The 25,651-nt window shown below is 52.8% G+C and overlaps 3 protein-coding genes across 19 annotated transcripts in view; 1 reads left to right on the top strand and 2 right to left on the bottom strand.

Annotated features, from left to right (window-relative positions):
* TSC2 (TSC complex subunit 2) overlaps window positions 1-10,798 on the bottom strand; it is a 32,385-nt gene extending 21,587 nt beyond the window's left edge. For 4 of the 10 annotated variants that reach the window (XM_086853924.1, XM_086853928.1, XM_086853927.1 and 1 more), the window contains exons 1-18: window positions 10,070-10,118; window positions 8,995-9,021; window positions 8,451-8,608; window positions 7,834-7,920; window positions 7,136-7,246; window positions 6,396-6,540; window positions 6,119-6,236; window positions 5,618-5,666; window positions 5,124-5,249; window positions 4,730-4,803; window positions 4,255-4,381; window positions 3,485-3,628; window positions 3,129-3,266; window positions 2,833-2,936; window positions 1,951-2,032; window positions 1,000-1,155; window positions 750-866; window positions 125-247 (exon numbers count right to left, since the gene is read on the bottom strand). In XM_086853924.1, the coding sequence (XP_086710050.1) occupies window positions 125-247; window positions 750-866; window positions 1,000-1,155; window positions 1,951-2,032; window positions 2,833-2,936; window positions 3,129-3,266; window positions 3,485-3,628; window positions 4,255-4,381; window positions 4,730-4,803; window positions 5,124-5,249; window positions 5,618-5,666; window positions 6,119-6,236; window positions 6,396-6,540; window positions 7,136-7,246; window positions 7,834-7,920; window positions 8,451-8,588 (1,839 nt within the window). In that variant the 5' untranslated portion in view covers window positions 8,589-8,608; window positions 8,995-9,021; window positions 10,070-10,118. Of the gene's footprint in view, window positions 1-124; window positions 248-749; window positions 867-999; window positions 1,156-1,950; window positions 2,033-2,832; window positions 2,937-3,128; window positions 3,267-3,484; window positions 3,629-4,254; window positions 4,382-4,729; window positions 4,804-5,123; window positions 5,250-5,617; window positions 5,667-6,118; window positions 6,237-6,395; window positions 6,541-7,135; window positions 7,247-7,833; window positions 7,921-8,450; window positions 8,609-8,994; window positions 9,022-9,933; window positions 10,048-10,069; window positions 10,146-10,469 lie in introns of those variants that run through there. The other 6 variants (XM_023936997.2, XM_086853930.1, XM_023936999.2 and 3 more) reach the window with 5 other exon arrangements.
* NTHL1 (nth like DNA glycosylase 1) lies at window positions 10,199-15,542 on the top strand. Of its 5 annotated transcripts, XM_086853936.1 has the most exons (6): window positions 10,199-10,272; window positions 10,685-10,923; window positions 12,606-12,776; window positions 13,109-13,268; window positions 14,369-14,474; window positions 15,081-15,542. In XM_086853936.1, the coding sequence occupies exons 1-6, from the start codon at window positions 10,209-10,211 to the stop codon at window positions 15,202-15,204; spliced, it is 864 nt and encodes a 287-aa protein (XP_086710062.1). In that variant the 5' UTR covers window positions 10,199-10,208; the 3' UTR covers window positions 15,205-15,542. The 5 variants fall into 5 exon arrangements, 4 of the variants coding, with proteins under 4 accessions (XP_086710062.1, XP_086710063.1, XP_023792771.1 ...); XM_086853937.1 differs by lacking the exons at window positions 10,199-10,272; window positions 10,685-10,923 and adding an exon at window positions 11,121-12,516; XR_002868066.2 differs by lacking the exons at window positions 10,199-10,272; window positions 10,685-10,923 and adding an exon at window positions 11,942-12,516 and having other exon boundaries at window positions 12,588-12,776; window positions 14,327-14,474.
* A 654-nt stretch (window positions 15,543-16,196) lies between these two features.
* Window positions 16,197-25,651, bottom strand: part of NHERF2 (NHERF family PDZ scaffold protein 2) — a 31,731-nt gene continuing 22,276 nt past the window's right edge. For 3 of the 4 annotated variants that reach the window (XM_086853933.1, XM_023936994.2, XM_023936996.2), the window contains exons 3-7: window positions 24,877-25,053; window positions 22,806-22,959; window positions 20,853-20,896; window positions 20,378-20,440; window positions 16,197-18,715 (exon numbers count right to left, since the gene is read on the bottom strand). In XM_086853933.1, the coding sequence (XP_086710059.1) occupies window positions 18,557-18,715; window positions 20,378-20,440; window positions 20,853-20,896; window positions 22,806-22,959; window positions 24,877-25,053 (597 nt within the window). In that variant the 3' untranslated portion in view covers window positions 16,197-18,556. The remainder of the gene's footprint in view (window positions 18,716-20,377; window positions 20,441-20,852; window positions 20,897-22,805; window positions 22,960-24,876; window positions 25,054-25,651) is intronic. The other variant, XM_086853934.1, reaches the window with a different exon arrangement.

The raw sequence follows: 25,651 nt of genomic DNA, 5'->3' as shown, positions 1-25,651 counted from the left end.
CACACCCGTGCGAGCCACGAAACATTTCATTCTACTTCTTGCAAGCTCTAGAGCACCCAGTCCCCAGCTGAAACCCCAGAGGGCTGTGCAGCCGTGGCCCTGGGAGCACAGGGGCTGCTCCTACCTGCAGCCTGATGCTGCTGGCCACAGGGAGGCTGTAGGAGTAGATGTAGTGGCGCTGGACGTGCTGGATCAGCATCTCGTACACCCGCGTGGCGTGGCTGGAGGGCAAACTGTACAGCTTGGTCTGCAGGCACACAAACACAGCCCAGCATCTGTCACAAACCTGGGGCTGCACTGCCAGTTCCAGCAGAAATGCAGCAAAAATTTCACCCTCAATGTGACACAAGCAGGTGGCTCTGGAAGGAACCTCTGCAGAGACTCCAGAGGAGCTCTGGCTGCTCCAGAGAACAGCCTGCTCTCCACCACAGCCCAGCACATTCTGCTCAAACAGATCTATTAAATCTATTCCAGGTTATGAACTCCTCCTTTCTGCTAGTTTATGGCCACATCCTCCCTCCACACAGGAAAATGTGCTCATCTGGGTTATACAATGGGAGTTAAGAAAATACAACTTAGCACGGTCCCACAGTACTCAAAATCAAAGGACTGACCAAAATAGGAGTTAAAATATTAAATAGATAAATAAAATTCAGAATAATTAATAGTGGGAGAAGGGTTATCCAAAAAGCCAAGTCCAGCAGAAGAGTATTAAGGACAATCTGTGTTTAATGCTCTGCAGCATTTACCTGAAGAATTATCAGGAGCCCAAGGACTGCTGTCTTGACATCCTCCAGAGAAGCTGAGTATGACAGCAAGTCCCTCTCTTCCAGCTCTGAAGGAGATGACAGGGAATGTGCAGCCACCTTTGAAAGGGAAAAGCAACACATGGTTTAAACCTGCAGCACATCCTTCCTGTATTTCCATGCTGGAAGGCGAGGGAAGCCTCAGGAAACCATCCCTGCTGGAAAAGCTGCCAGCCCTGGAGGTTTTGTTCACCTTCTCTATGATATCCAGCAGGCTGTTGAAGTGATGAGTGTTGCAGCCTTCAGCCAGGTCCACCAGCAGCTGAGTGGCCAATTTTCGGACCTGATGGTCTTTATCCTCTGGGATGTGAGCCAGCTGGGAGATCACCACCAGGTTTATCAGCTCTTCCTGCAAGAGAACACACCTTCCTAAGCTGTCAGGTGCTCAGAATGCTCGAGAAAGAATTGCAAACAAAAGAACTCAGCTATTCTGGTAGCAGGCTTGTTCCTCCACTGTTTCATCCCTTCATCTCCTCTTCCAACCAACAGGTATTTCTGCCTGCCATCCCTCCAGATATTTGTGAGTTTTATTGAACTTTTCAGTGCTTTGGGTTTGTCTGTTCTATAGATTTGACAGCCCAGGCTCAAACAGACAAGGGATTTCTAGGTCTTGTTTTTTTGAGAGAAACACCAACAGCTTCATGTTTTCACAAACCTTGAAGGAATCTGAGGAGCATCTCTGCCCCTTCCTGCCCTCAGACACTTTGGGCACATTCTGAGGAGCTCAAGATATCCCTGGAGCTCTTCCCTAACACCTCTCTAACAGTTTCCATCTTTGGCAGCAATTGAACTGCAAGCACCAAGACCAGTCACTGCTCAATATGTCCAGTCCCCATCCTTTCCCAAAGCTTATAAATCTGCACCTCTCACATCGACTGACAATTCTTCCAAAACAAAATGGACATGGAATTAATGGCCTTAAAACAGGGAAGCCAAGGCACAACCAGGTCTGTCCTCCCACTGCAAGCTGCACATTCCTGTATCCAGCTAAGGACAAATAATGGCAAATCCCCAAAGAAAGAAGTCTGTGTGAGTGAGATTTAGAGCCCAGGGCTGGACCTTCCCCATGGTCTGAAGCCCCCAGGAAAATGTGCACCACCAAAAGCTTTGAGAGCTCAGCTGGGACCCCCAGGCAAACACCCACCTCATAGAACTGTCTGTTGATGCTCAGCACGAAGGACAGCACATCCAGAACTTTAATCCTAACAGCACTACGGCTCTCGTTCCTAAAACAGAAAAGCAAATCCAAAATGGATAAAATAAAGAGGTGTTGGTATTTAGGGAAGGGGGAAAATTAAAATAAAACTACAGGAAAATAAGAAACTTCTTCAGAGTTGGAACAGTAACTGTAAGAGATCAGCTGAGCCCCCAGTTAATGTCTCTACATCTGAAATTAGATTCAAGAACAATTGGAAATTCAAATCCCAATTCAGCTTTTACTCCTTCTGCAGACCTGTAATTGCAGCTTTCCCATTTCCAATCCAAACCAGGAAGCACATGTCAGAAGAACAAGTGCTCTGGTGAGCGAATTTAAAACCAAACACATGGCACTGAGGAAGAGCTGCTCCTTGGCAGCGTTTCACACAGGAGACAGAAGTTTGTTGTTGCTCTGTGTTGATGTTTCAGAGCACAGAATCCCTGAGGGAGCACCAATTCAAAGGCAGATAACTGGAATACTGAATACCCACATGCAATCCTAATGCTTAACAGGAAAATCTTGTTTGGTGTCAGAACTACAAAGTGCTGTGGAGTGGAACACAACTGCCAAAGTTAATTGGAATAGCATTGAATGGAGAGAAAGAGAAGAAGGAAAAAAGCAGCATAAAGAACTCAGTGGAAAGCTTTTCTTCTGTTAAATAAATATTTTCATGTGCTGTGCCCTGGGACTACCACACTTCTCAGCAGCCATTTACTAACTCAGAACTTCAGAAAACCTTTCAGAAAATTACCTGACATGACAAGGTGGCAAGAAACACTTGAAAGTGCTTCTCAGATGTAAGAAGTTCCCAAAGTTATGATTTCCTACCTGAAGAATCTCTCCATTAAGAGCTGCAGGTTGTGGATCCAGCCATCTTTGGCAGGGTGGATGGACTGAGCTCTGTACGTTATCAGGTTTAACACAGAAGATTCCTTTTATGGGAAGATCAAGAAATGTTTTTAGTAAATAAGCAAACATAACAAATCCATTCCCCCGACTCCCAGCATGGGAATAAAGCTCAGGGAAATCCTTGCTGGGATTTTTTGACCATTTCCTATTTTAGGACTCTCAAATTTCAGCTGTAAGAGAACAGACCCGAAAGGTGGGCAGTAATAAAGCCTTACTGGTCTCTGATCAGCACATCTTTCCACCAGCTCAAAAAATCTCTCCTCAGAGCCATGAAAATCATTCTGGTCACAGAGTTCTTCTACTGTGGTCAAAAGATCATGTACAATGGACTTCAGCTCTTGGCTCTCCAGAACCTGAAAAGAGACAAAACCATTCCTGGAAGAGTTCCACCCTGCCAAAAAGTGTTAATTTTACAAAACAAACAGAAAACTCCGAGAACCACCGCAGTGAGAACTGGGCTAAGCCTTTCTCAGCCTCGGTTTCTCCACAGTGCACAAACAGATCCATTTGCAAAACAATTTATGGCAAAGCCTTGGGACTGAAAGCACATGCAGGCAGGCCCAGCACCCACCTGCAGCTGCTGCAGCAGCCTCTCCATGATGTCCAGGAGGATATCCCAGGTCACAGCCTGCAGCTCCTTCCCGTATTTCTTGATCAGGCGCGTGATGGACAGAACGATCTCGTAGGACACGACTGCGTTGGGACAGGTCATGGCCTGGAACCCAAAAACACTTCAGTCAGTGAGCAGGTGGCAGCAGAGCCCAGAAATCCTCTGCACTCAAATGCCTTATTAATTAGGAAATCAGCCTGGAGGCCTGAGATAAACCCACTCGAGTGTCTGCACACAGAGGACACAGCACAGAACCACGTTCTCAAGAGCAGTTCTGCCCTCCTGCGAGCAGCTGGAGCTCAGATGGCAGACACAGCCCCATCCTACAGGCAGACAAGGGGATTAAAGCCAGTAATTCCTGCTTGAGGCACTAAGATGAGGAAATTTTGAGAGCTCTTGAGGCTGTCCCTGAAGACATCCTCCCTCACTTTTTGTACCACCCACTGGGAGGAATGGAAATTGTTGCTTTGTATTTTATTTTTTAAGCTTAAGTACCCACAATGTATGTATTTGCTAGGAAGGATTCAGACTTTGCTTTTCTGGCCAAAGATATCAGAGGAGGAGGCCTCACCTACAGACACAAATCCTCTTGTTTTACTTGTTTTACCATTTCCCCCTGCTTCACCCCACAGCCAACTTCTCCCTCTCGTCCTTCAGGCCTATGAAAATCTCAAGTTTTTGGTCTAAATTTGTCCAGGTGATGAAAAAGCTCCCCCAGCATCCCAGCCTACCTTGAGGAATGAAGGCAGCACTGAAGTTGGGGAGTTCCTGAGGGAACTGAGGCGATGAGCCCCCCACAAAGCCATCCCAACAAAGAACACAGCTCCTCTCAGCAGGGCTGCATCTGCCATGTAGGATCTAAGCACAGGGGGAAGGGAAGATTCAGACCATGCCACAATTATTTCAGCATACAAAGTCAATAGGAATATGCACTGTCCCAGCAGGAATTCCCAGCTGTTACACATCAGGGCCTTGCACAGCAATGGACAAACATGAAAAGCAGAAAAATCACTCACCACAACTTTAAACAGAGGGAAATTAAATTCAGAAAATGCCCCAAATGAGCACTTCAGCAGCATAACTAGAAAGGGAATTTATTTCTGAGCACCAGAACCTTCAGCTTGTTCTGCTGAGGTTGGTGACTCCCCCTCTATCTCACTGGAACCTTACTGAATTCCCTGGATTTCTTGGATCCTCCTCCTTTACCTGTCTTCCATGATCCTGCACATGTTGTAGATGGCACTGTGTCCCAGGTGAGTTCCCAACAGGTTGCGCATGAGCTGCAAATTCAGAGAGAACACCTCAATCCCTCATTGTTACAACACTCAGCAGCCTAAATGTGGATTTAACTCCATGATTCTGGAGTTAAAGTGTCCTGCCTTTCCCAAGGCAGGCCAGAAGCCTGTCACACCAGCTGAATCCAGGGGGGAACCCCATGGACACGACATGATTTGCACTAACGAGATGCTGATCCCTCCACACTTAATCAATTTTTTAATTTAATCTTAAAACCGAGCTGGAACTGGTGTCAGGTGTGTGCACAGGTATGTCTGACACCTCATCCAGGAGTGAATTCATCAAAGCAAGCAGGGGTTCTGACCTTCCAGCAGGGCTCACAGAGCTCCTTCACGTTGATGGTGCGGCACAGGGTGATGATGAACACGGGCAGGTTCTCCGAGGGCAGGCAGTTGTAACAAACAACTGCATCCAGCACTTGCAAGGAAATCTTGGGGAAAGGGAAAGACAAAATGGTTGTACACTTCCCTGTGAATCAACCAGCTCAAAGTCTCACCTGGCACACCCAGGAAATTTTTTGGAAGTCAAGAGGGATGAAGATATTTTTGGTTATTTTTTTCTTTTTAAAAAAGCACTGGCGATTCACTTATCAAACTGATTAATGCTCTGTTTGCTTTGGAATAAATGACTTTGCTTTGGAATGTATGACTTATATTGGTTTACAAACAACATATTGCATCAGCTCTCTTGAAAGATGAGAATAAACCCAGTCTGATGATCTGATTTTGTTTGTAAAAGTTACATTTTCAAAGAACTTCAAAGAGTTCTGCAGTACTAAAAGAAACTGAGATCACTGACCTCTATGTCCATAGATGATGATGTCTGAATGCACAAGAGGCAGATCTTGCTGTTAAGAAAGAACATTTAATGAGAATTGTTTGCTCCACATGATTTTAGGCAAATTACAAAGAGCCAGAACAGTCAGGTTAATTGCCATGTTATTTAACTCCTCACTGCCCTTCCTGTGGCAATGCTGGTGACACCCTGAGGGACACTGAGCTCTGCAATCTCTTTTATAAAGTTAAAGGGGGATTTAAATGCAGCTCAGGTAACAGCACAGACCCCTGTGAGACCAAGCAATGCAAACAGGCCCACCCCATGGAATGGGAAAAGCACATCTACTTAAACTAAAACAGATCTGAGCACCACAAGAACTGAAAATCAAATATTTGTCAGAAATTTGGGATGAAACAGATCCAGATGGGGATGAAAAATACCCCAGTTGTCTGTACACTGATCTGCAACTTTCTCTGTAATTTCCCAGGAATAAGCAGGCAGGAGTTAAAAAAATCAACTTACTGGACCATGTCAGCTACGTAGTCTTCCAGATAGCAGCTATTGAATTTCACCAGGTTCACCAAAACCAGGAGGAACTCAGAAGTCAAGCCAACATCCATCCACTGTAGCACAAAATCAGCTAAAAAAGGGAAAAAAACCCTGTTACACTACACCTTCAAACCCAGGGATGATACCACAACCTTTTTCTGTAATCACTGCATGTCTCTGCCTTGATTTGTTCCCACCACAGTGAAGATAATACAATACTGAGCAGGGACTGAGTAGGGACAATACTCACCCAGCTCCTCCTCTAAGTAGGTGATGTATCTTCCATTCTCTGTCAGAGCCTTGAACACTTCAAGCCTTTCATGCAAATCTTCATTGGAGGGATAATCCTTAATAACCTTAAAAAAATGGGCTCTGAGGATCCCTAATCTCTCACCCTTGAAATAAAGAAAGGGAAGGGGTTAATGCCTGGACATTATCAAGGTCTCCCTCGGTAATCTCCATGCTTGAAATTATCTTTTTGTTGAATCAATGTCTATGTTCTTCATAAACATCCAGCCCTGCTTTCTCAGAAGACTGAAAATGACAGCTTTGGGCTGATTCAGCCCTGTATTTGTGCAACACGTTGGGAAATCTGAAGAATTTGTTGTGTGCTGAACTTGGCCTGCCCAGAAGTGTCTCACACAGAACCCCATGCATACCTGAAACATCAAAACCAGCTGCAAACTGGGACTAGAAGGTCTGAGCAAAGACCACGTAAAATCTGCTGAATTATGCTGAACTTAACCCAAAGTATTTCCTCTTTCTCAAGAGTATTACCCCAAACCAGAACAGCTTTCTATGAGTTGTATGAAAAGTTCTGCTACAAGCTCAAACCAAGACTTAAAACTAAAATGCTTCTTCTTTTCATTTGTGAGACACAACCGAAATTACAAATATGAATGTTTGTAGAGAAGAGCACTTTTCCCACTTCCCCCCCTGCACAAAGGCCAGTTTAGGTGAGTGTTCTCTGTCCCCTGGGGCTGTTGTCACCTGTCCCTGGACGATGGACTTGAGCAGGTGAAGCACGGCGTGCCTGGCCTCGGCGGGACGCTCCGGCTGCAGCATGTCAGCCACCACCTTCCACACAGCCTCCACGGCGTGCTGCCAGCAGAAACAAAAACACAAACCAAAGGCATGAGGCAGGAAAGCTCAGCTCCTCCTGGCATCTGAAGGCCACAATGAATTCTGGCAATTCATGCTGAAGATCCAGGGGTTTCACGTCTGGGGTTCTCTGTTCTGAGGGACGCTCACCCACCTGATGGAGCACAGCAGACACCAAATCCTGCCCTACACACCAGGAACTCCTCGTTCCACGCTCACTTCAAGTGGGAGTATTTGTGCAGAAGCCTTCACCCAGCCACAAGATGAGTTCAAAACCAATTGGGGGGGCTGCTTATTAACAAGCCAGGAGGAGATAAGGAAACCCCTCTGAACATCATCTCCTATGAACTATCCTGAATATCCCCAGCATTCTCCTTCCAGGAAGGTCCAGGAAGCCCAAGAGCTCCATCCCCTCTGCTCCAGAGCTGGAAGGTTGGGCAGATTAATTTCCTTTGACAGCACAAAGCAGCCTCTGGGATCACCCATTTTAAGAAGTTTTCTAAACAATAGGAGTCTCTTGTGATAGTTTGAGAGCTGCTGCTTAAATTTCCATCCTTCCAATACTCACTGAACACTTTGGAACTCACCTCTTCAATTTTTTTGGTTTTTGCCACTTCACAGATTTGACTGATGGCTCGTATCCTGTTACTCAATCCACACTCTATGCTCAGTTCCTGGAAAGAAATGGAGAAATAAGCTAACAGTTTATCTTACCAGAAACATTTATCTCCAAGGGGAGAAGGAATTCTGGTCTCCTTCTCTCTTTTTTTTTTTGAATTTTCCTCATTGTGTGCCAACTATTCTGCTTACAGACTTGTGGTACCAATTACTGGAATCAATTATTTTATTTTTCATTTCCACAGAACCATAAGGCTTTCATAAAACAGAAACAGCTCCCAGCTTGTGGGAACTGCCACCGCAGAAACTTCATCGAGCTCAGACTGTAAAAACAGAGGGCACAGGGAAATACCCTCTAACCCAACATAACAGGTATCTCTGGAGTATTCAAAGAGTGAATAATCCAAATGCTGGAGCTGCAAAGTAGCTGAGCTCTCAGTTCACTGGAGAATGAGTTGAGAAATCAGGAGAGGGAATTGTGGAGAGGAACCGAATGCCAAAACACCCAGGAAAGGAGCAAGCCATCCCAATCCCCTCAGCTGAGCTACCCCAGGCACTGCCCCAGCCCTTCACTCAGTTCTCACACCTTGAGTATTTCTGCAGTGATGATAAACTCTGTCTGCTTGCCCTCCGACGATTTGGAACTTCCCCGGGATGTTCCCAGCCCCAGGAGGTTCCTGAACTTCTCCTTCAGGCCGGAATCTTTGCTCTGAGGCTTTGCCATTGCTGCCAAGTGCTGAGACCCTGCAAACACAGAACAGGGTTCTGCCAAGGGAGGGCCAAGGGGAATATTTCAGCAGGAAAACCCCAATAACAGCATCACACAGGGGCTTTTCCAAAGTGTGTCTTGAGCCTTTTCAAACACGGAGAAGCCCAACACTGAGGAAACACAAGGAGCTCGTGCTGCTCCTGCCTTCAGCACCCTCATCCTGCAGCTCTCCATGGAACAGGGCACCTTTGGGATACCCTTTCCCGGGAGCTCGGAATGCCCAGCCCAGCACACAGGCTGATTTTTGCAGTCTATCCACATACACACACTTTTTGGAGGGTGTGAGCTGGACACTTGCTCCCAAAGCAAAGGCCAAGCACACCAGGCTGTGCTCTCGATGTGGAAGTGAGGAAGGACTTACAAATCTGAGTGCTGGAACATCCAAGTGCTGCCATGGCAAGAGAAAGACGGGGCAAGAACAAGGATGGTCATTACAACAACCCCCACAAACTGCCTCCCCCTGTCCCTTGGGGACCCTTGCCCTGGGCACACGACCCTGCACGACCCCAGACCCCAATATTCCCATGGACATTCATCCCATGGCCTTCCCACACCCCGGGCACAGCAGTCCCTGGTGATACAGAGCCTGTCCCTGCATCGCAGGGGCCACACCACGGACCCTGCCCAGTGTCACCAGGGGACACGGCCCCCTGCCCACCATCCTCAGGGACACACACAGCCCCCAGCCCCCTGTCCCCAGGGGAGTGCTCACCTGGGGACCCCCACAGCCCTAACCCACCCTGGGCAATGGCACATTGTCCCCCTGTCACCGCCAAACAAGCCAGGACATGCCACATCCAGGACATGGCACATCCAGGACATGCCACATCCCACCACCCAGCCAGGACACGGCACATCCAGGACATGCCATATCCAGGACATGGCACATCCAGGACATGGCACATCCAGGACATGGCACATCCAGGACATGGCACATCCCACCACCCAGCCAGGACATGCCACATCCAGGACATGCCACATCCAGGACACGCCATATCCAGGACATGCCACATCCAGGACATGGCACATCCAGGACATGGCACATCCAGGACATGCCACATCCCACCACCCAGCCAGGACATGGCACATCCAGGACATGCCACATCCCACTGCCCAACCAGAACATGCCACAACCGCTTAGGGACACACAGCGGGGGTGACACCACAAAACCCCCCGAACACAGCGGGGTCACAGCACAGACCCCCGAACATAACGGGGGTCACAGGGAACATAACGGGGGTCACACGGAACATAACGGGGGTCACACCACAAACCCCCCGAACAGAATGGGGATCACACCGAGCACAGCGGGGGTCACAGCACATCCCCCAAACACAGCGGGGGTCACACCCCGGACCCCCCGAACGCAGCGGGGTCACAGCGCGTCCCCAAAGCGCGTTCCCCTCCCAAGGTGCCGTGTCCCCCCATCACTCACCCCGAGCCCGGCCCGGCCCGGCCCGGCCCCGCCGCCCCCGGCCCGCTCCGCTCGGGGCCCGGTGCCGGCCCCGCCCCCGCGGGAGCCCCGCCCCTTCCGGCCCCGCTGCTCTCTGGGCCCGGTAGTTCGCGGGGCCGCCATGAGCGCGGCCCGCGCCGGGCCTGGGGCGCTGCGGCGGCTCCGCTCGGCCGGGGGGACCGCGGGTACGGCCGGGGATCAGCAACAGGAGACAGGGATCGCGGCCTCCTGAGGGAACGGGGAGAGGGGAGATTGCTGATTGCGGGCAGTACTGGGAGGGAGCATCGGGGCTGTGGCGCACATGGAGCGGCTGGGGCTGCACCGGGGGCGGGCCCGGCCTGCTGGGTGTCCTGGGCTGGGGATGCACCTTCAGCAGCCTCACCTGTGTTGTGTCCCCATCTGTCACCTGCTGCCGTTTGTCTCCCAGCTCCCTCAGCCCGTGCTGGCTGCGGCTGGCGCTGCGCTGTTCGCTTTGGGCCTGAGGGCAGGGAGCTCGCCCTGCCCGGGCTCCCCTGGCTGCTCGGTGCTGTCACTGAGCCCCGCGAGCGGTGGAGGCAGCTTTCCTCAAGCCTGGAATGTCCCTGCCATCCCCTGCAGGGATCCAGGGCACGGCGGGCACCCCGAGGCCGAGCAGCAGGAGGAGGAGGAGGAGGAAGAGCCTCGCCATCGCCTATGAAGCGGGACAGGGCGATGGGGCCGAGCCCCGGGGAGAGCGCTGGGAGCCGCCGGCCTGGCGTGAGCAGCTGGAGCGCATCCGGGAGATGAGGAGCAGCAGGGATGCTCCCGTGGATGAGATGGGAGTGCACAAGTGCTACGACATCAGCGCACCTCCGCAGGTACCAGGAATCCCACGGGAACAGGAATCCCACTGGGATCAGCATTCCCAGAGGGAACAGCAATCCCACAGGTACCAGCATTCCCAGAGGGAACAGCAATCCCACAGGTACCACTATTCCCAGAGGGATCAGCATTCCCAGAGGGAACAGCATTCCCAGAGGGAACAGCATTCCCACAGGGAACATCATTCCCAGAGGGAACAGCATTCCCACAGGGAACAGCATTCCCAGAGGGATCAGCATTCCCACAGGGAACAGCATCCTGCTGCCAGCTCCGGCAGGCACAGGAAAACACAGCCTCCCTCATGCTCATGAATCTGTCCCACTTGGGATGTTTCCAGGATAGAAACTGGAGTGGGACTCTGGGACCAATCCCAGAGGATGTGATGGATGTGAGGGGCAGTGCTGCCATGTTCTTCTTTCCCTTAAAAGACTCTGTAGGAGTCCAAGGAAAGTACCCAGCAAGGTGGCCGTGGCACGCAGAGGAAAGTGGGGAGCACCCATGGGCAGACTTGGAGGAGCAGTGGGAGCCACTGGAGTGGGAATGTGGGAATTGTTAGGGTTGGAGGTGACTATGGAGACCAGCTAATCCAACCCCAAGGAACTGGAGCAGCAGGAATCTCTGGAGTGGGAATGTGGGGATCATCCAGAGGCAAGCTCAGAGGAGCAGCGGGACCTGCTGGGCTCTGAGGGAGGGGTCTGGAAGACACAGCTGGACAGCCTTGGCACATGGAACGCTGTCCTTGCTGCTGGCATCCTGCCCTGGGCTGGGATCCCTGGGGAGAAGATGAGCTCTGAGCCCAGACCCAGAGAGCTCACACGCTCTCAGCCACGTGGGCTGGCAGCTGTGGGGCCAGGGGACCACAGTGCACCACACAGAAATAGCTTCTCTTCCCTGGGGAAGCGAGCTTGTTGCTGCCAAGAAGAAGAGGATGTTGTAACCCTCAGCTCCTCACACCATTTCTTTGTACCCTGAGATTATCCTGCTTCCACGCACTCAGGGACTTTCCCTGGTGCACCTGTGGTTTTGTAAACTTTGCAGGAGAGCTGGAGGGAGGATTGTGTCCCATGTTATCCCGGGTCATTTTGGGTTAGTTGCATCATCCTCCTCACTCTGGTGGGATGGAATCACATCTGGGGAGAAAGAATTGGGAAATTGGAGGTGATGGCCTAGATAAACCCTGTGTGGAAGCAGCAGAGGAATTCCTGGGATTTGTCCTTCTTCTCCCAGTCTCTGTCATCCCAGTTCTTTGGATTTGGTTCCCTGAGGAGCTCACTGGAGTCAGACACCCGGTTCCTTCTGAAGCCTACTGGGAAAGGGTTGGGATTTTCAAAAGCTGCTTAGAGCAGAAGTTGCATGAAAAATCATTGGGCATTTATACTTGTGCATCCTGTGGGTCTCCTGAGAATGCCATCCTCAGGAAAAGCTTTGTCCAGCCCTTTGTGGTTCAGCACTGGCGTCTTTGGAGTGAGATCCCAGCAAACAGAGCTGCTCCCTGCCCTCTCACAGCTGAGCTTGAAGGTGTTTCTTACCTCCCTTTATTGTATGAAAGGTTATGGATTATTCCTGTTGCACCTCCCAGTCTCTTGGAGGTGGGTATGGCTGATGGGTGGGAGCTCACCCTGCACTGAGGACGGTGCTGGACCCTCCCAGGGTGTCTCAGTGTCCCTTTTGTCCCCAGGTCATGCGCTACCAGGTGCTGCTGGCCCTGATGCTGTCCAGCCAGACCAAGGACCAGGTGACGAGCGCTGCCATGCTGCGCCTGCGCCAGCGCGGCCTCACCGTGGACAGCGTGCTGCAGATGGATGAGGAGAGCCTGGGACGGATCATTTATCCCGTGGGATTCTGGAGGGTGAGTGCAGGATCGCCACAGGGACACAGAGGAACCCCCTGTGCCCTTCTTGCAGGGAGCTCTCCCCTGGGATCAGGCTAAGAGCTGGATTTGACACCAATTTTGGCACTTTGTATTGCCAGCAAGATGAGATTCTTGGCTGCAGGATCAGGAGCTTGGAGCTCCCAGCTCTCAGCATTTTGACTGCAAGTAGAAGTCAAGGCTCTGTCTCCTCCACAGCTCCCATGTGTAACACACACTCAGGAATAGCTGTTTTTCTGGGCTGGTGTGTGTCTGTTTTCCCTGTGCTGGAGGGCAGCTTGGATTGTGTGCCTTTCCCCTTGGTTTTCCAGAACAAGGTGAAGTACATCAAGCAGACCACAGCCATCCTGAAGCAGAAGTACGGGGGTGACATCCCCAGCACTGTGGAAGAGCTGGTGCAGCTGCCAGGAGTTGGGCCCAAAATGGCGCATTTGGCCATGCACATTGCCTGGGACAGCGTGGCTGGGATAGGTAACCTGGACTCTGCTTTTCCCATCCCTCTCCTAAATCCAATCCATTCTCCAGGCAGAGGGGAAGCGCTGCAGCCCCAGCTGCAGGAGCCTGGTAACATCCCTTCAGCCATCTGCAGGGTATTTGGGTGGGGGAACGATGTGACCCTCAGCCTCTCACTCAGTGAGCTGTAGGATTTAAGCAGCTGCTGTTCCTCCCCAAATCTGACAGCAGAAATTCCCAAGGGAGGTCACTGCCCTGGGGAGCTGGTGCCAGATGGGGCTGGACCATCACCTGCAGGTCCCTGGGGATAGATTAGCATTCCAAAAGGATGTGCTGCTTGATGGAAGAGCCCTGGGAAAGCCAGGACAAGGCGGGAGCTGGATCCTGCAGCCCCTCTGGTGACCATCAGCTGGACAGGCCGTGGCCCCTGCACTGCATCCAGCAGCTCTTGGGCTCTGTTGTTCTCCTGCTGTGGGGGAGGGAAGTCCAGAGGCAGCCAAACCAGCCAAGTGTTTTCCAAATAATTGTGTGCTCCGTTTTGATTTGGGAGGCAAGGCTTAGTCTTCCTGTTTACAGCAATTTCCTGGGTTTTGCCCAATTAGCCCCAGAGACAGGTTTATCACTGCTGATCTAACAATAATACACTTTGCATTCAGAGCTTTTGAGCTCAAAGCACATTATAAACACTGCTTTAAGCCTCCCAAGCCCTCTCTGCTGGTGGGTATTATGAAATGTGTTTTCCACGTGGGCAGAGGAAGGGGCAGAGATCACAATTTGCGTAACTTCAGCTGAAGCTCCGGGAGGATGAGAACGTGGAGAGGGACAGGGGGCCAGGCTGCCCTGTGACTGCTCTGTGGGGCAGGGGAGCCTTGGGAGAGAGGCTGGCTGGGGCTGGGTGAGCCTGGGGAGAGACACCCACCCCAAGTGCTTTTGGCTCCGGGCCTGGGAAGAAAATGTTTGTTCTTGGAGTGAGCAGCCCCTGCCCTGCGCTCCCGCTCCCCCCTGCCCGCAGGGGAAGCCTTGCCCTGGGCCCCGTGGCTGTCACAGGCAGCTCTGGCTCTGCTCTCTCCGTTCAGGTGTGCCTAGCCCCACCTAAACTCTGGGCTCTCCCTCCCCAGCTGTGGACACCCACGTGCACAGGATCTCAAACAGGCTCAAGTGGGTGAAGAAGGAGACCAAGTACCCCGAGGAGACTCGGGTGGCTCTGGAGGAGTGGCTGCCCAGGTGAGCCTCTGCTGGCTGCAGGAGCCATGTCTGCACGAAGTCCTGCTTGGGGCAGTTCCAGGGACTGCATTTTGGCTCCCTCCTCTTTCCAGGGTTGCAGTAGCTGCAGTAGCTCTGCCAGAGCTGCAGCAGCAGCAGCACCTCACCTGCGTGCTGGTTCTGTTGCTGTCAGATGGATCAGTCTCCACCAGCAGAGCTCTTGACCCCTGATTTTTGCCTTACCAAGTTGACCATGACTCAAGCCAGGTGCTTTTCCACACAGGGCCTTGCTGAGCCCGGCGGCCACAGCAGCATCAGCCCAGGGCCGGATCCTGCCCCTGCTGGTGATTGATTTTCAGTATTGAACAGCAGCTGACACGTACACAGGGACAGCTCCACACCTGGCACGTGCCCCAGCACAGGCATCGCTCCCCACCCAGCTCAGCAGGAGCAGGAAAGGTTGGGAGGGCTGTTCCTAGCAGGGATCAGGAAGGGCTGGGACTCACCTCCAGGGGAAGCCAGGAGGAACAGGCAGAAGGGGAAAGGGATCCCATTAACACCACAGGCTGTTCCTTACCCCTTCCAAGCAGCTGTGTGTCAGCACTGCTGTTTCTCCTCTCGCTGCAGGGACCTCTGGAAGGAGATCAACTGGCTCCTGGTGGGCTTTGGGCAGCAGACCTGCCTGCCTGTGAACCCTCGCTGCAGCCAGTGCCTCAACCAAGACATCTGCCCAGCTGCCAAGAGACCCTGAGGGATCATCCAGCCTTTGGAGAGCCACCAAGCTGCTTGGGCTGAGTCCTGCTAAAGCGGGGCCTGGCACAGGGCTGGCAGTGTGACTGCAGGGGACAGGAGCCTGCTGCAGCAGCCCCAGGGAGCAGCCACTGGCAATGGCTCAGCTCTCCAGAGGAAAAAGGGGCTTTGAGAGGCAGCAATCCTGCTGGGACAGAGCTGAAGGCTCCAGCCTGGTGAATGGCTGAGCATGTGCCAGCTGTGCCACACTGAGTCACTGGAGAGGAAAGCTTTGTGCTCAGGGACTTGCTGCTGCTTGTAAATACTTGTTTAATAAAGGTGGTGAGGGGTTTTTTTGCACCCACGAGCTTTGCTGGCCTTTGTGTGACACTGGCTGAGGGGAGAACGTGGGTGACCTCAGCAAGGCTGAACCGTGGCAACCTGCCCAGCCCTGCCACACAAGCAGCTGTGCTGCCAGCAGGGCAAGAGCTGTGCCAGGGGGCATCCAGGGTGGACAGCAGGAGGGATTTCTTCATGGAAAAGGTTGTTAAACACTGGAAGGGGCTGCCCAGGGAGGTGCTGGAGTTCCCAGCCCTGGAGGTGGCACTCGGTGCTCTGGGCTGGGGATGGTTGAACTTGATGATCCTGGAGATCTTTTCCAGCCTTGGTGATCCTGGGATTCTGAGGTGCAGCTGAAGCCTTCCCAAGGCAGGAGCAGAGGGAATCACTGCCTGGATGAGTGACCTCTGGGCAGGAGCCAGTGCCACTGAGTGTTCGTGCCACGAGGGTTACAGCAGCCACCCCCAGGAGCTGACAGAACAGAGGGACAGAACCACCCCTGGTTTTGTTCTTCAAAGAAAGGGCAGTGCTGACTTCATTGTGGAGCTTCAAAGGAGTAATTCCAGCTCCTCTTTAAAGAGGCGAGGGAGGAAGCAAAGTTTACAATGTGCTAAAGGGCTGCAGTTCCGCTCTGGGCTCCCTGAGCAGCTGAGGAAGGAGCAGATAAGTGCTGGGTACATGGCAAACCAAGTTTATTACTGACATTACCGTGTACATGGTGGGTTTGCAATGCTGCTGACAGCCTTAGACTTTATTGATTTCTTTCTTTTCCAAGTTAAATGTACAGGAACTGAATAATTACTACTGAGCTACAAGATGTCAGGAATGCAGTAATGCTTCAACCAGGAGCAGTTTCCACAGACTAAGAGATTAAAATTTTCAATCTTACCAACACGGATTTGCACACCTGATTTCTTTTGATCTACATTCAACACTACACAAGGTTGGTTTTTTTTTTTTTCTTACTCCCCCCTTCAAGTACAGCAGTCCTGGATGAGAATTGGGGTGTTGTCACCAGGTCTGTGCTCTCTGCTGTGTCCTGGGAACGCTCTGCCCTGCACAGCCCGGCGCTGCCGGGGTTTGGCAACACGGGCACGGGAAGCAACGTGCACACCATGGAAAAGAGCTCCTTCCAAACATCACCCAGAGAGAGAAGACAGTATTTTGGGGGCCAGAAAGAGAGCAGGAATTTGAAGTGGGAGGGGGAAGAGGTGTCTTGTTAATGGCAGAGCCCCAAGGGGAGGCAGCCTCTCTACATCCCCCATCACCCCAGCGCCTGTCTCGTCACCCACAGCCAAACACCTGCACCTGTTCCTCTGCAAAGTCATTATTTTCAACCTGTTCAGCCCATCGACAATCCTAGAAGATAACTTTCATAAAGAGAACTCATCTCCTTCACCCCTGAGGCTCTCCACACTCTCCTGCCAGCAGCATAAGGCCACGGGCTCCAGCTGCTCCCCAGGGAAGCCAAACACCCTGTGCTGAGCCCCAGCTCGCTGCTGAGGAGGGCAGAGAATGGTATAAGGCACCTTTTAGCTCCAAAATGTGGAAATACCTTAGGAAATCCATGCAGAGCTGTTCCCACATCCATAGCACACTGACCACGCGAGGGTTTCATCCCAGCAGGGCACAGCCACAGCTCTGTGGTCACACCATCCACGGCCAGGGGACTGGGAAAAGTGGCTTTGTACTCCCAGTCCCTTCCCACAGCGGGGCTGGGATTGCTGCTGGGGTGTGGGAGGGAGTGGGACAGCCCCAGCCCCTGCCCTGCTAACTCAGCTCTGCTACCTGGGAGCGCTGCAGCTCAGCTGAGTCACCTTCACTCACACAGCCAAAGGCAACAATAAAGAGCTTACACGGACTTAATCTGTAATGCTTTAAAGATACACTCAGTGCCCAGAGTGGGGCTTTGGAGGAGGCCACAGGAAGCCAAAGGTGCTGCCCACTCCATCACACCAGTGCCTGCTCCGTCTCCAGCCCCACGGTTTCGGAGGATGTCCTTCCAGCGGTGACACTCCTGGCTGGGGCCACCAAATCCAGCCCAGGTGGGACCTGGACCAGCCCCACTCCCCAGCACGGAGCCTCAGATAGAGCTGCATCCCTGTGCTCCCTCCTGGAAGCAGATGTTGGGTGATCCCCGCTGCCAGGTCTGTCCAAGGAGTTTTTGTAGCATCTCATGGTTGTCATCTTCGTGCTCCGTGGGGCAGGACTGCCCCTCTCCCTCCTGCCCTGCCGCATCCACGGCTGCAGGCAGGGAGAGCTGTGCCCTTTGGGCTTGGGGTTTGCTTTTAAACCCCACCCTCTCCCCTCTGCACAGCTGTTTGGGGTGAAAAATGGGCTTTTACTGCCTGGGCAGGAGCTGCTGCTGGGGGGAGGTTCCTAAACTAACTGGAAACACATGGGATTTCAATAAAAAAAAACCAAAAAAAACCAACAAAACAAATGTTTTTGCTTCAATAGCAAAGCCAACAAACCATTTCCAGCCACAGTCCATCTTCCCGTGGTGGGAGTAGCTAATGCTGGGCATGGGGAGCTGGGGAGGGGGGTCCTGGCACCCCCACCCTGCAGGGACCCACCACGAGCCGTGAGATGTTTCCACAGGGGCACAGAGCATCCCATGGGGCTCAGCCTGGGACACCCACAAAGCCAAAACACCTCACAGAAAAAGTAAAAAAGAAGTAACAGAAGCCTTAAATGATGCAGGTAAGGAACAAGAGTTAAAATTCTTCCAGTCCTTTCTCATAGGGACGGTGGGCAGCTGGAGCCGAGCTCAGAGCAAGCGAGAAAAGGAGCTTTGGTCACATTTGTCTTATGAGAATCGCTGGTGAGTAACAATAACAATAATAATAACAACAATAATAATAATAATAATAAAAAATAAAAATAAAAAGGACTTTAAAATACGCCTCGTAAAAGCAACCAGTGAAGAGCAGAGCACAAAGCATCTCACGTGGACACCGAGGGACAGGGCGTAGGCACCTCAGAAACGTCCGAGCTGGGGCGGGAGGAGAGCGGACGGCGGCCACCAGCAGGGCTCAGAAATTGCTGAAAATCTCCCGTTTCTTGTTCCAGTCCATCTGCGGCGCTCGCTTCTTCACACGCTTGGCCCTCACCTTCTCCTTGGCCTCGGCGGCCGTGGGGCTCAGGCTCAGCCCGCTCTCCTCAAACGGGTCCTTCTTGTCCGTGTCTCCGTCCTGCGTGGGAAGGGAGGGAGTGTCAGCATTCCCACGCCCTCACACGGAATGCCAGAGGTTGGAAAACCCTCTGGGATCATCGAGTCCCACCTCGTCACCAGCACTGAGTGACGAGGAATCCCAGAGGTTGGAAAACCCTCTGGGATCATCGAGTCCCACCTCGTCACCAGCACTGAGTGCCACATCCAGGCATTCCTCCACCACCTCCCAGTGCTTAACAGGCCCACCAAGGATTTCCTCCAGCCTGCACAACAAGCAAATGCTCAGGGATGGGTTTTTTTAGGAGCAGAAGGTCAAAGCTCCTTCCCTGTGCTGTGCCTGTGGAATTCATTTGTTTTGTGGGGGTGTTTCCCCTGCCTGAAGAATGTGTGACTGCTCAGCTGGGAGTGGACAAGCAGGAACTGGGGAGGTGCTGCCCACTGCACTCGTGTCAGCCGTGGGTAAAGCCAGCACGGAGATCTTTGGTTTCAGGGAAACATTTCAGAGCTCTCCTGCTGCCCCAGCACACATGCCCAGCTCTGAAACAGAGCACAGACCCTGCTGATAACGGTGGGCAGGGCCTGCCATCAGCACTGAGATAACAGCAGGGCTGAACTAAAGCAAACTGAGCCCAGGAAACCCCCCCAGGGACCCCTGAGCAGCCCAGGAGAGCTCCAGCACAGCCCATTTCCCCACCCCAGGGACTCTGACTGGTGCAGTGACCACGGCAGAGCCCCAGGACACAGCCTGGCTTTCCCAGGGCAGAGCCATTGGATCAGGACATGCATTATTCAGCTCCTCAGGGGGGAACTGGCAGATTGCAGGCGCTTGGCCACAGCTGGTGCCCGAGCCTTGGGGCTGGGGTGCTCAGAGAGGCCATGTGAGCACTTGGTGCTGTCACATTCCTGCTCCCAAATGTCCCAGGGCAGGGGACAGCATGGCAGAGACCCCACAGGGCACCTGCATGGGGACTTTGCTCTATTTACAGCAAAGCCTTGTGCTAAAGGTAAATTTTTGAGCACTTTGCGAATCCCCAACTTCTCAGTGCAAATCCCCACTTCTTATTTTAAGAGGAGAAAAACCTGCTAAATCATTAATGCCTGAGAATATTGATCTATGCCCTGTGTTGACTTCTGGTTGCCACTTCACCTTGCCCAACAAGTTTTGAACCTTTCCAGTGCTGAGCCATACCATAGAAACCCCTTCAGCCCAGCCTGTCACCAAAAACAACCCCTCCCCTCCTTTAAACACTGTGATAAATTCACTGTGCTCCAAATTTAAAAAAAAAAAATAATAAATTAATTAAAATTGGCTTTTTTTTTTTTTTTTTCAATTTTAGCTTGCCCTGGGTGCTGCTGGCAGCACTTGAGCCTCACAGCTCTGCTCCTCACAGATCCCCAGCCTTGCTGAAGCTCATCAGTGTAATTACACCTCAGATCCCAAACCCTGCAGCCATCCCTTCAGCTCCCACCTCCCAAATTATCCAAGCAGGAATCACCACCCAAGGAGGTGCCAGTGAACACCCACAGTGCAAGGGATGAGAGAAAAGCCTGGATTTTGGTTGCTGGGTGGGTACAAGTGAACCTTGTCTGGGAGATAAAATAAAACTGATTGACAGAGAGCGCTGTGAGGCAGGATTGCACTCAGGGTGCAAAAGGGACAGGGAGCCTTTGGGGTTTTTACCTCAGATTCCTTCCCAGGACTCTGCAGGTCGCTGTGAGATGAAGATGTGGATCCTCCATTCAGCTGGAGGAAAGGAAAACATCAGTTTGCTTTGTGCCAGAGTAAAAAACACAACAAATCCCTGGATCCAGCAAGGCTGGGCTGCTCCAGGGATGGAATGGAGCTGAAGGGATGGATGGTCCTGCTGCAGGAGCTCCCCTGCATCCCCTGCTGCTCTCCCACACCCTAGGCAGGGCCCTGGCACCTCCTGCCACAGCTGGGGCACTGCCACCTCCTCCTCTCTCCCAGGGATTAAATGGGGCTGAAACTGGCCTTGATCAACCTCTAAATTAAAGTTGTGGTGGGGAGTAATTAAAGCAGGAGGCAGCAGTAAAGCTGAGCACAGGGAAAGAGGTTTCCAGGGAAAGAACCTGATCCCTCCTGCTCACTCCAACACATCCCCCCAGGCTGTCCCCAGGGGCAGGTGAGGACTCACCTGAGTCTGTGCAGATCCATTCGTCATGGGCTGGGGCACCACACCTGGACACACACACAGAAAACACCCAGTGAGTCCCCTCAGCTGGGATTGCTGCCTCAACTCCCAGGAGAGCATCCCTCAGCAGCATCACCTGCCATCCCACACCTTCCTCCTCCCCTGCCCACCCCAACCAGCTCATCCTGGCTCTTGACTTTGTGCTGTTTCCCTCTCCCTGTGCCCTTCTAGAACCATCCTTGCCAAATCCCCTGATTTCACTCCATTTCACCCTTTTGGTCAGAGGAAAACACCTGCCAGGAAAAGGACCAAGTAAACTCCTTCTACAGGCACTGTCTGCTACACACTCCCATTTATTTTTTGACCATTAGTTGTTTTCAGAAGTTCTTTAATCAAAAATCTTAAAAGTCAACTCAAAAATCTTCATCAAAATCAGCATCACGGTGTTGTTACAACAGTGTCTGGCACACAACTGGCTCCCCAGGCCCTCTGGAATTTTTCTTTTTGCTCCCTTCCAATGATTTACTCTAACAATAGCCCACACAATGGCAATTTTTATGCATTTAAGCTGCCAGTCACCACGATCAAGTCATTGCCCCAGGCATTACCATGTCTCACTGTTCCAGACTAACAGATGTGTTAATTGGGACAGGATTAATAACTGAATGATGTCAAGCATGGATGCTTTCCCTAGGGACTGACTGGGGGCTGCATCATTGCAGACTGCAGGCATTTCTGAGGCAAAGCAAAAAAATAAACCTAAATTGTGATTTTGAGACTGTGCTGGTGCAAAAACCTTTGTGTGGCTTTGGAATCCTTAAATATGGTTTTGCAGTGAATGTTGGACTCATGTTTAGAGTAGGAAAAGCTCTGAGCAAAGGGCATCACAAGAGTCAGCTCACACAGAAGGGATGTTTATGTCTCTAGTATGGTAGCTGGCTAAATTTTAAATTACTTAAATGAAAAAGAAGCTTCAGATGGCAAGGAATAGAAAAGTGGGACTGGACTTCTGAAACAAATTTGCCACATCTAGAAAAATTTCATTTAAAAGCCACTCAAGCTTGGTGGTGCTCAGGATGAGCTGCAAGGCTTGGAAAGTGTCAGTCTGAGGTGCAAGAGCAGAATTTACCAGAGCTCTTTGGCACCAAGGCAGGTGCCAGGCAGACCCAACTCCTGCTCCCTGGTGAATGCAGCACCCAGCCACGCTGCCAGGAACAAGGGCTCCTTTATGGCAGTGCCAGCAGCCAGCCCCAGCTCCTCCTCGGAGCATCTGACACCCTGTGGCTCCCCAGCATTGTCTGACCCATTTCTGGGGACAAATCTGCCCATTGAGCATCCCGGGAATCAGATAAGGAGCAGCTGTGCTGGGAACAGAGCTGCCCATTGAGCTGGGGACAGGCCAGGCTGGGAGCTGTGTCCCCAGCCAGCATGGGGCAGGTTGGGGAGTGGATGAGCAGCTTTCCCTGCCAGGTTTCGGTGGCCAGGGAAACATTTCCTGCAGCGGGCATGCCGTGATCAGGCAGCGTGGAGCCCTTCCCTCTGCACATGGAGTCTGCAGCTGCCCACAGGCTCCTTCACTGGAGCAAGGAGCAATCAGGGAATCAGAGAATCGTGGTGTGATTCAGGTTGGAAGGGACCTTAAGGCTCACCCAGTCCCCCCACGGGCAGGGACACCTTCCACCAGAACAGGCTGCTCCTGTTCAACCTGGCTTTGAAGGCTCCCCCCAAATCCCACCACACCTCAGTCCCTCGGTGGCAGTGAGTTCCTGAGCTGATTATTCACCGTGTAAAAGCAACAAAGTGTTTTTTTGGCTGGGTGAGGGTGTATTCTCACTATTTATAAATAGCTGGGTGGTGCTCAGGAAACTACTGAGGGATGAGACAGGAGGGAAATGTGACTCTCCCGAGATCCCACCCGCAGCACAGGGTCTCCTCCCTGGGAAGGGAAGGTCTCACCTTTGGTGTGCTCCTCCGTGGGGGTCACCCCCAGCTTCTTGAAGTACTCGTCTGTCTCGGGGTCCACCACCAGGAGCCTGGCTTCGCTCTCCCTGGATTTGATGTGGGACACCACCTCCGAGTGCCGCAGGCCCTCCACGTTTATCCCGTTCACCTGCAGAACCACGGCATCAGAACCCCAACCTGTGCCCAGAGAGGCTGCTGCTGGCTCCCAGAGCCCCCTCTCTCCCTAAGGAGTGGGATTTGCCTTTTGTCATTCCTGTTGGGATGATAGGAGGGCTACAGGTGTTTTCCTTCCCCCTGTCCAGCCAGCCACAGCCTGCTGGAACCCCCCAGAGCATCCTCCGTGTTCCCTGACGCCTCTGCCCACATCCCAAACACATCCCTGGGGAATCACAGACCCCAAGGCTCCCACCAAACCCCTGCCTGTGTCAAACCCAGCCTTCCCCTTGGAAGGTGTCCTGTGGTGCCATCCTTCATCCCTCTGCCGTGGAAAAGGGTGGATTTTTGTGTCCCTGATGGGCGAGTCCCTGTGCCTGGTGCACGGATTCATCTCTCCCTGCCCTGCCTACAGGGAATGTGATCCTGGCTCCCGATTGTTCCCTGCAGTGAGGGGACAATGGTGACTCAGGACATTGTTCAGAGGCCATGAATCACCCTTTGTCCCACCGGGAAGGGCTCCCCTGCACCACCCAGTGCTCATCCTCATCCAAAGGGACCCTGAGCTCCAAACTCCGGGATCCCCTTTGGGGGGAACCAGGCTCTTCCTGCTCCTCAGGGCTGTGATGAAAATAAACCCCTCGCAGGTTCTGCAGCTCCTTCCAGGTGCTGCCAGCTCACAGCCCCGCTCCATCCCTGTCCTGCCACTCCAGCTCACCCCAACCCACACCCAGGGCATGGCTGAGCCCAGGGCTGCTCTCCCCCCACCCTGCCACAGGCCTGGGGGGCATCAAATATTTATCCCAGCCCCAAAGAGCAGGCAGGGAGAGGATCGGGTTTCTGAGCTCGCCAGCTCACCCCGAGCTGCTTTGTGTGTGCCAGGCCCTGGGCCAAGCCCATAAATAAATAACTCGACCCCTGGATGTGACACCACCCAGCCACTGCCACCCGTGCCCCGCGCCCGGCCCCGGCCCCACGCTGCTCCCAGCATTAAACTTTCAGCTGCTGGGAACAGGCAGCAGCTCCCACTGGCTGGGGAACAATTATTCATGGGCCTGGAAAGCAGGAGAGTGCTCTGGTCTGGGATTTTCCCAGCTCAAACTCTTCCAGGGGTGCAAATCCCACTCCTGCTCTGAGCCGGGAGTGAGGGCCATGGTTCGGTCCCTATGGGGTGGTTTTGGGGTTCAACCTCCCAGGGAACAGCCCAAGCAGGGGATATCCATGTGCTCCCACAGGGAAAGGGGTGATGGCAGCTGGCTGCTGGGTCAGCTCCTGCCTGTCCCTCTGCCCTGACAGGCAGCTCTGGATGGGGGAACCTCCTTCTCCAGGAAAAACACAACCCTCAAGCCAAAGAGAGCGCAATTCCCAGCCCCATCCCAACTTTTTGGCCCCATCTTGGACAGAAAGTGTTGTCCAGCACCTGGTAACCAGCAAAATGCTCCCAAGAACACTTTCCCCCCACCTTTCATAATTTTGTGTCTTAAAATCTCTGCGAAGACTCTTCCCCTGTTTTCCCAAGCATTCCCTGGCAGGGCATCAGCTCAGCTGGGCAGCACCAACCTGGCCCTACGCCCACAGGTGTAACCTGTGGCACCCCCCTGGTGCCAGCCAGAGCCAGCACAGCACCTTGGGGACAGGGGTGGCCTTGGCAGTGCTGGGGGAATGGCTGGACTCACTAGTCTTGGAGGGCTTTTCCAGCCTAAACAATGCCAAGTTTGTACTGTGACATTCTACCCCGACTCCAGAGCTCACAAATGCCCACTCGGCAGGAGAAGAAGGAGCACAAAGCCGGAGCAGCCCCATCAGGCCTCCGAATTAGAGGAATACAGGGGGGATCAGATGGGAAAGGTGAGGGGATGGGGGTTGTTTTGGCTTCCCCAGGGTCCCAGCCCTGCTGCTGTGCCCCCGTTACCTCCACCAGGCGGTCCTGGGGCCGCAGCCCCGCCCGGGAAGCCGGCGAGTCGGGATCCACCGAGCGGATGAACTGCCCCGGCCGGGATTTCTCGCTGTGCAGGTTGAAGCCGTAGCCATTGGGGCCTTTCTTCAGGTGGCAGAGACGTGGGCACAGCTCCTTCTGTCCGTTTAAATCCTGGTTCATGGAGGAGAGGGTGGGGGACACGAGGCACGGGGGTTAATTTAAGGCTTTGGGGTGGCTCTCGGGCAGATGTGACCGTAAATAAAGCCCCGAGGAAGCGCCGTATCTGCCCCCCATCCTCGGCGTGGGGACGGGTTGACAAATGGATTTCCTCTCATTGAGTCTATTTTTGAAACCCAATTGTCCAAAACCACTCCAGAAAAATGAAAACAAAACAAAGAATGCATTTCCTTCACCAGGAGTGGCTCAGATTCATCCACCCACAGGCCGGGACCCCCCCGCCAAGCCCCAGCCCCAGGCAGGGAGGAACCAAGACCCAGTTGTGCTTTGCCCAGGCTCACCCAGACCTGGGATTAACCTCAGGCAGGTATTTAAGGCAGTGCCACACCCTTGGTGACACGGGCATCACCCACTGGTGCCATCCCCTCCCAGTGAGGATGATGAACATCCAAGAGCTCCCTGCAGCTCGGGAAGGCTGAGCTTGGCAGGATGAACAGCACAGGGGCACGTGAGGAGTTGAGTGCTTCTCCTCATGCCATGGAAAATGCTTTAAGGCTCCTTGGGGCAGCCAGGGAGAGACAAATCCCGGTTT

Source organism: Cyanistes caeruleus, chromosome 17 (assembly GCF_971803275.1).
Source record: "Cyanistes caeruleus chromosome 17, bCyaCae1.hap1.1, whole genome shotgun sequence".
NCBI lineage: Eukaryota > Metazoa > Chordata > Aves > Passeriformes > Paridae > Cyanistes > Cyanistes caeruleus.
The sequence above is the reverse complement of the archived record's forward strand: the minus strand, read 5'-3'. Positions and strand labels throughout refer to the sequence as shown.

Coding starts and splice junctions, on each gene's coding strand:
- NTHL1 (XM_023937002.2), top strand. CDS start 12,046: ATGGAATCACATCTGGGGAGAAAGAATTGGGAAATTGGAGGTGATGGC. Junction 12,777..13,108: donor ATCCCGTGGGATTCTGGAGG/GTGAGTGCAGGA, acceptor TTGGTTTTCCAG/AACAAGGTGAAGTACATCAA. Junction 14,475..15,080: donor CTGGAGGAGTGGCTGCCCAG/GTGAGCCTCTGC, acceptor CTCTCGCTGCAG/GGACCTCTGGAAGGAGATCA.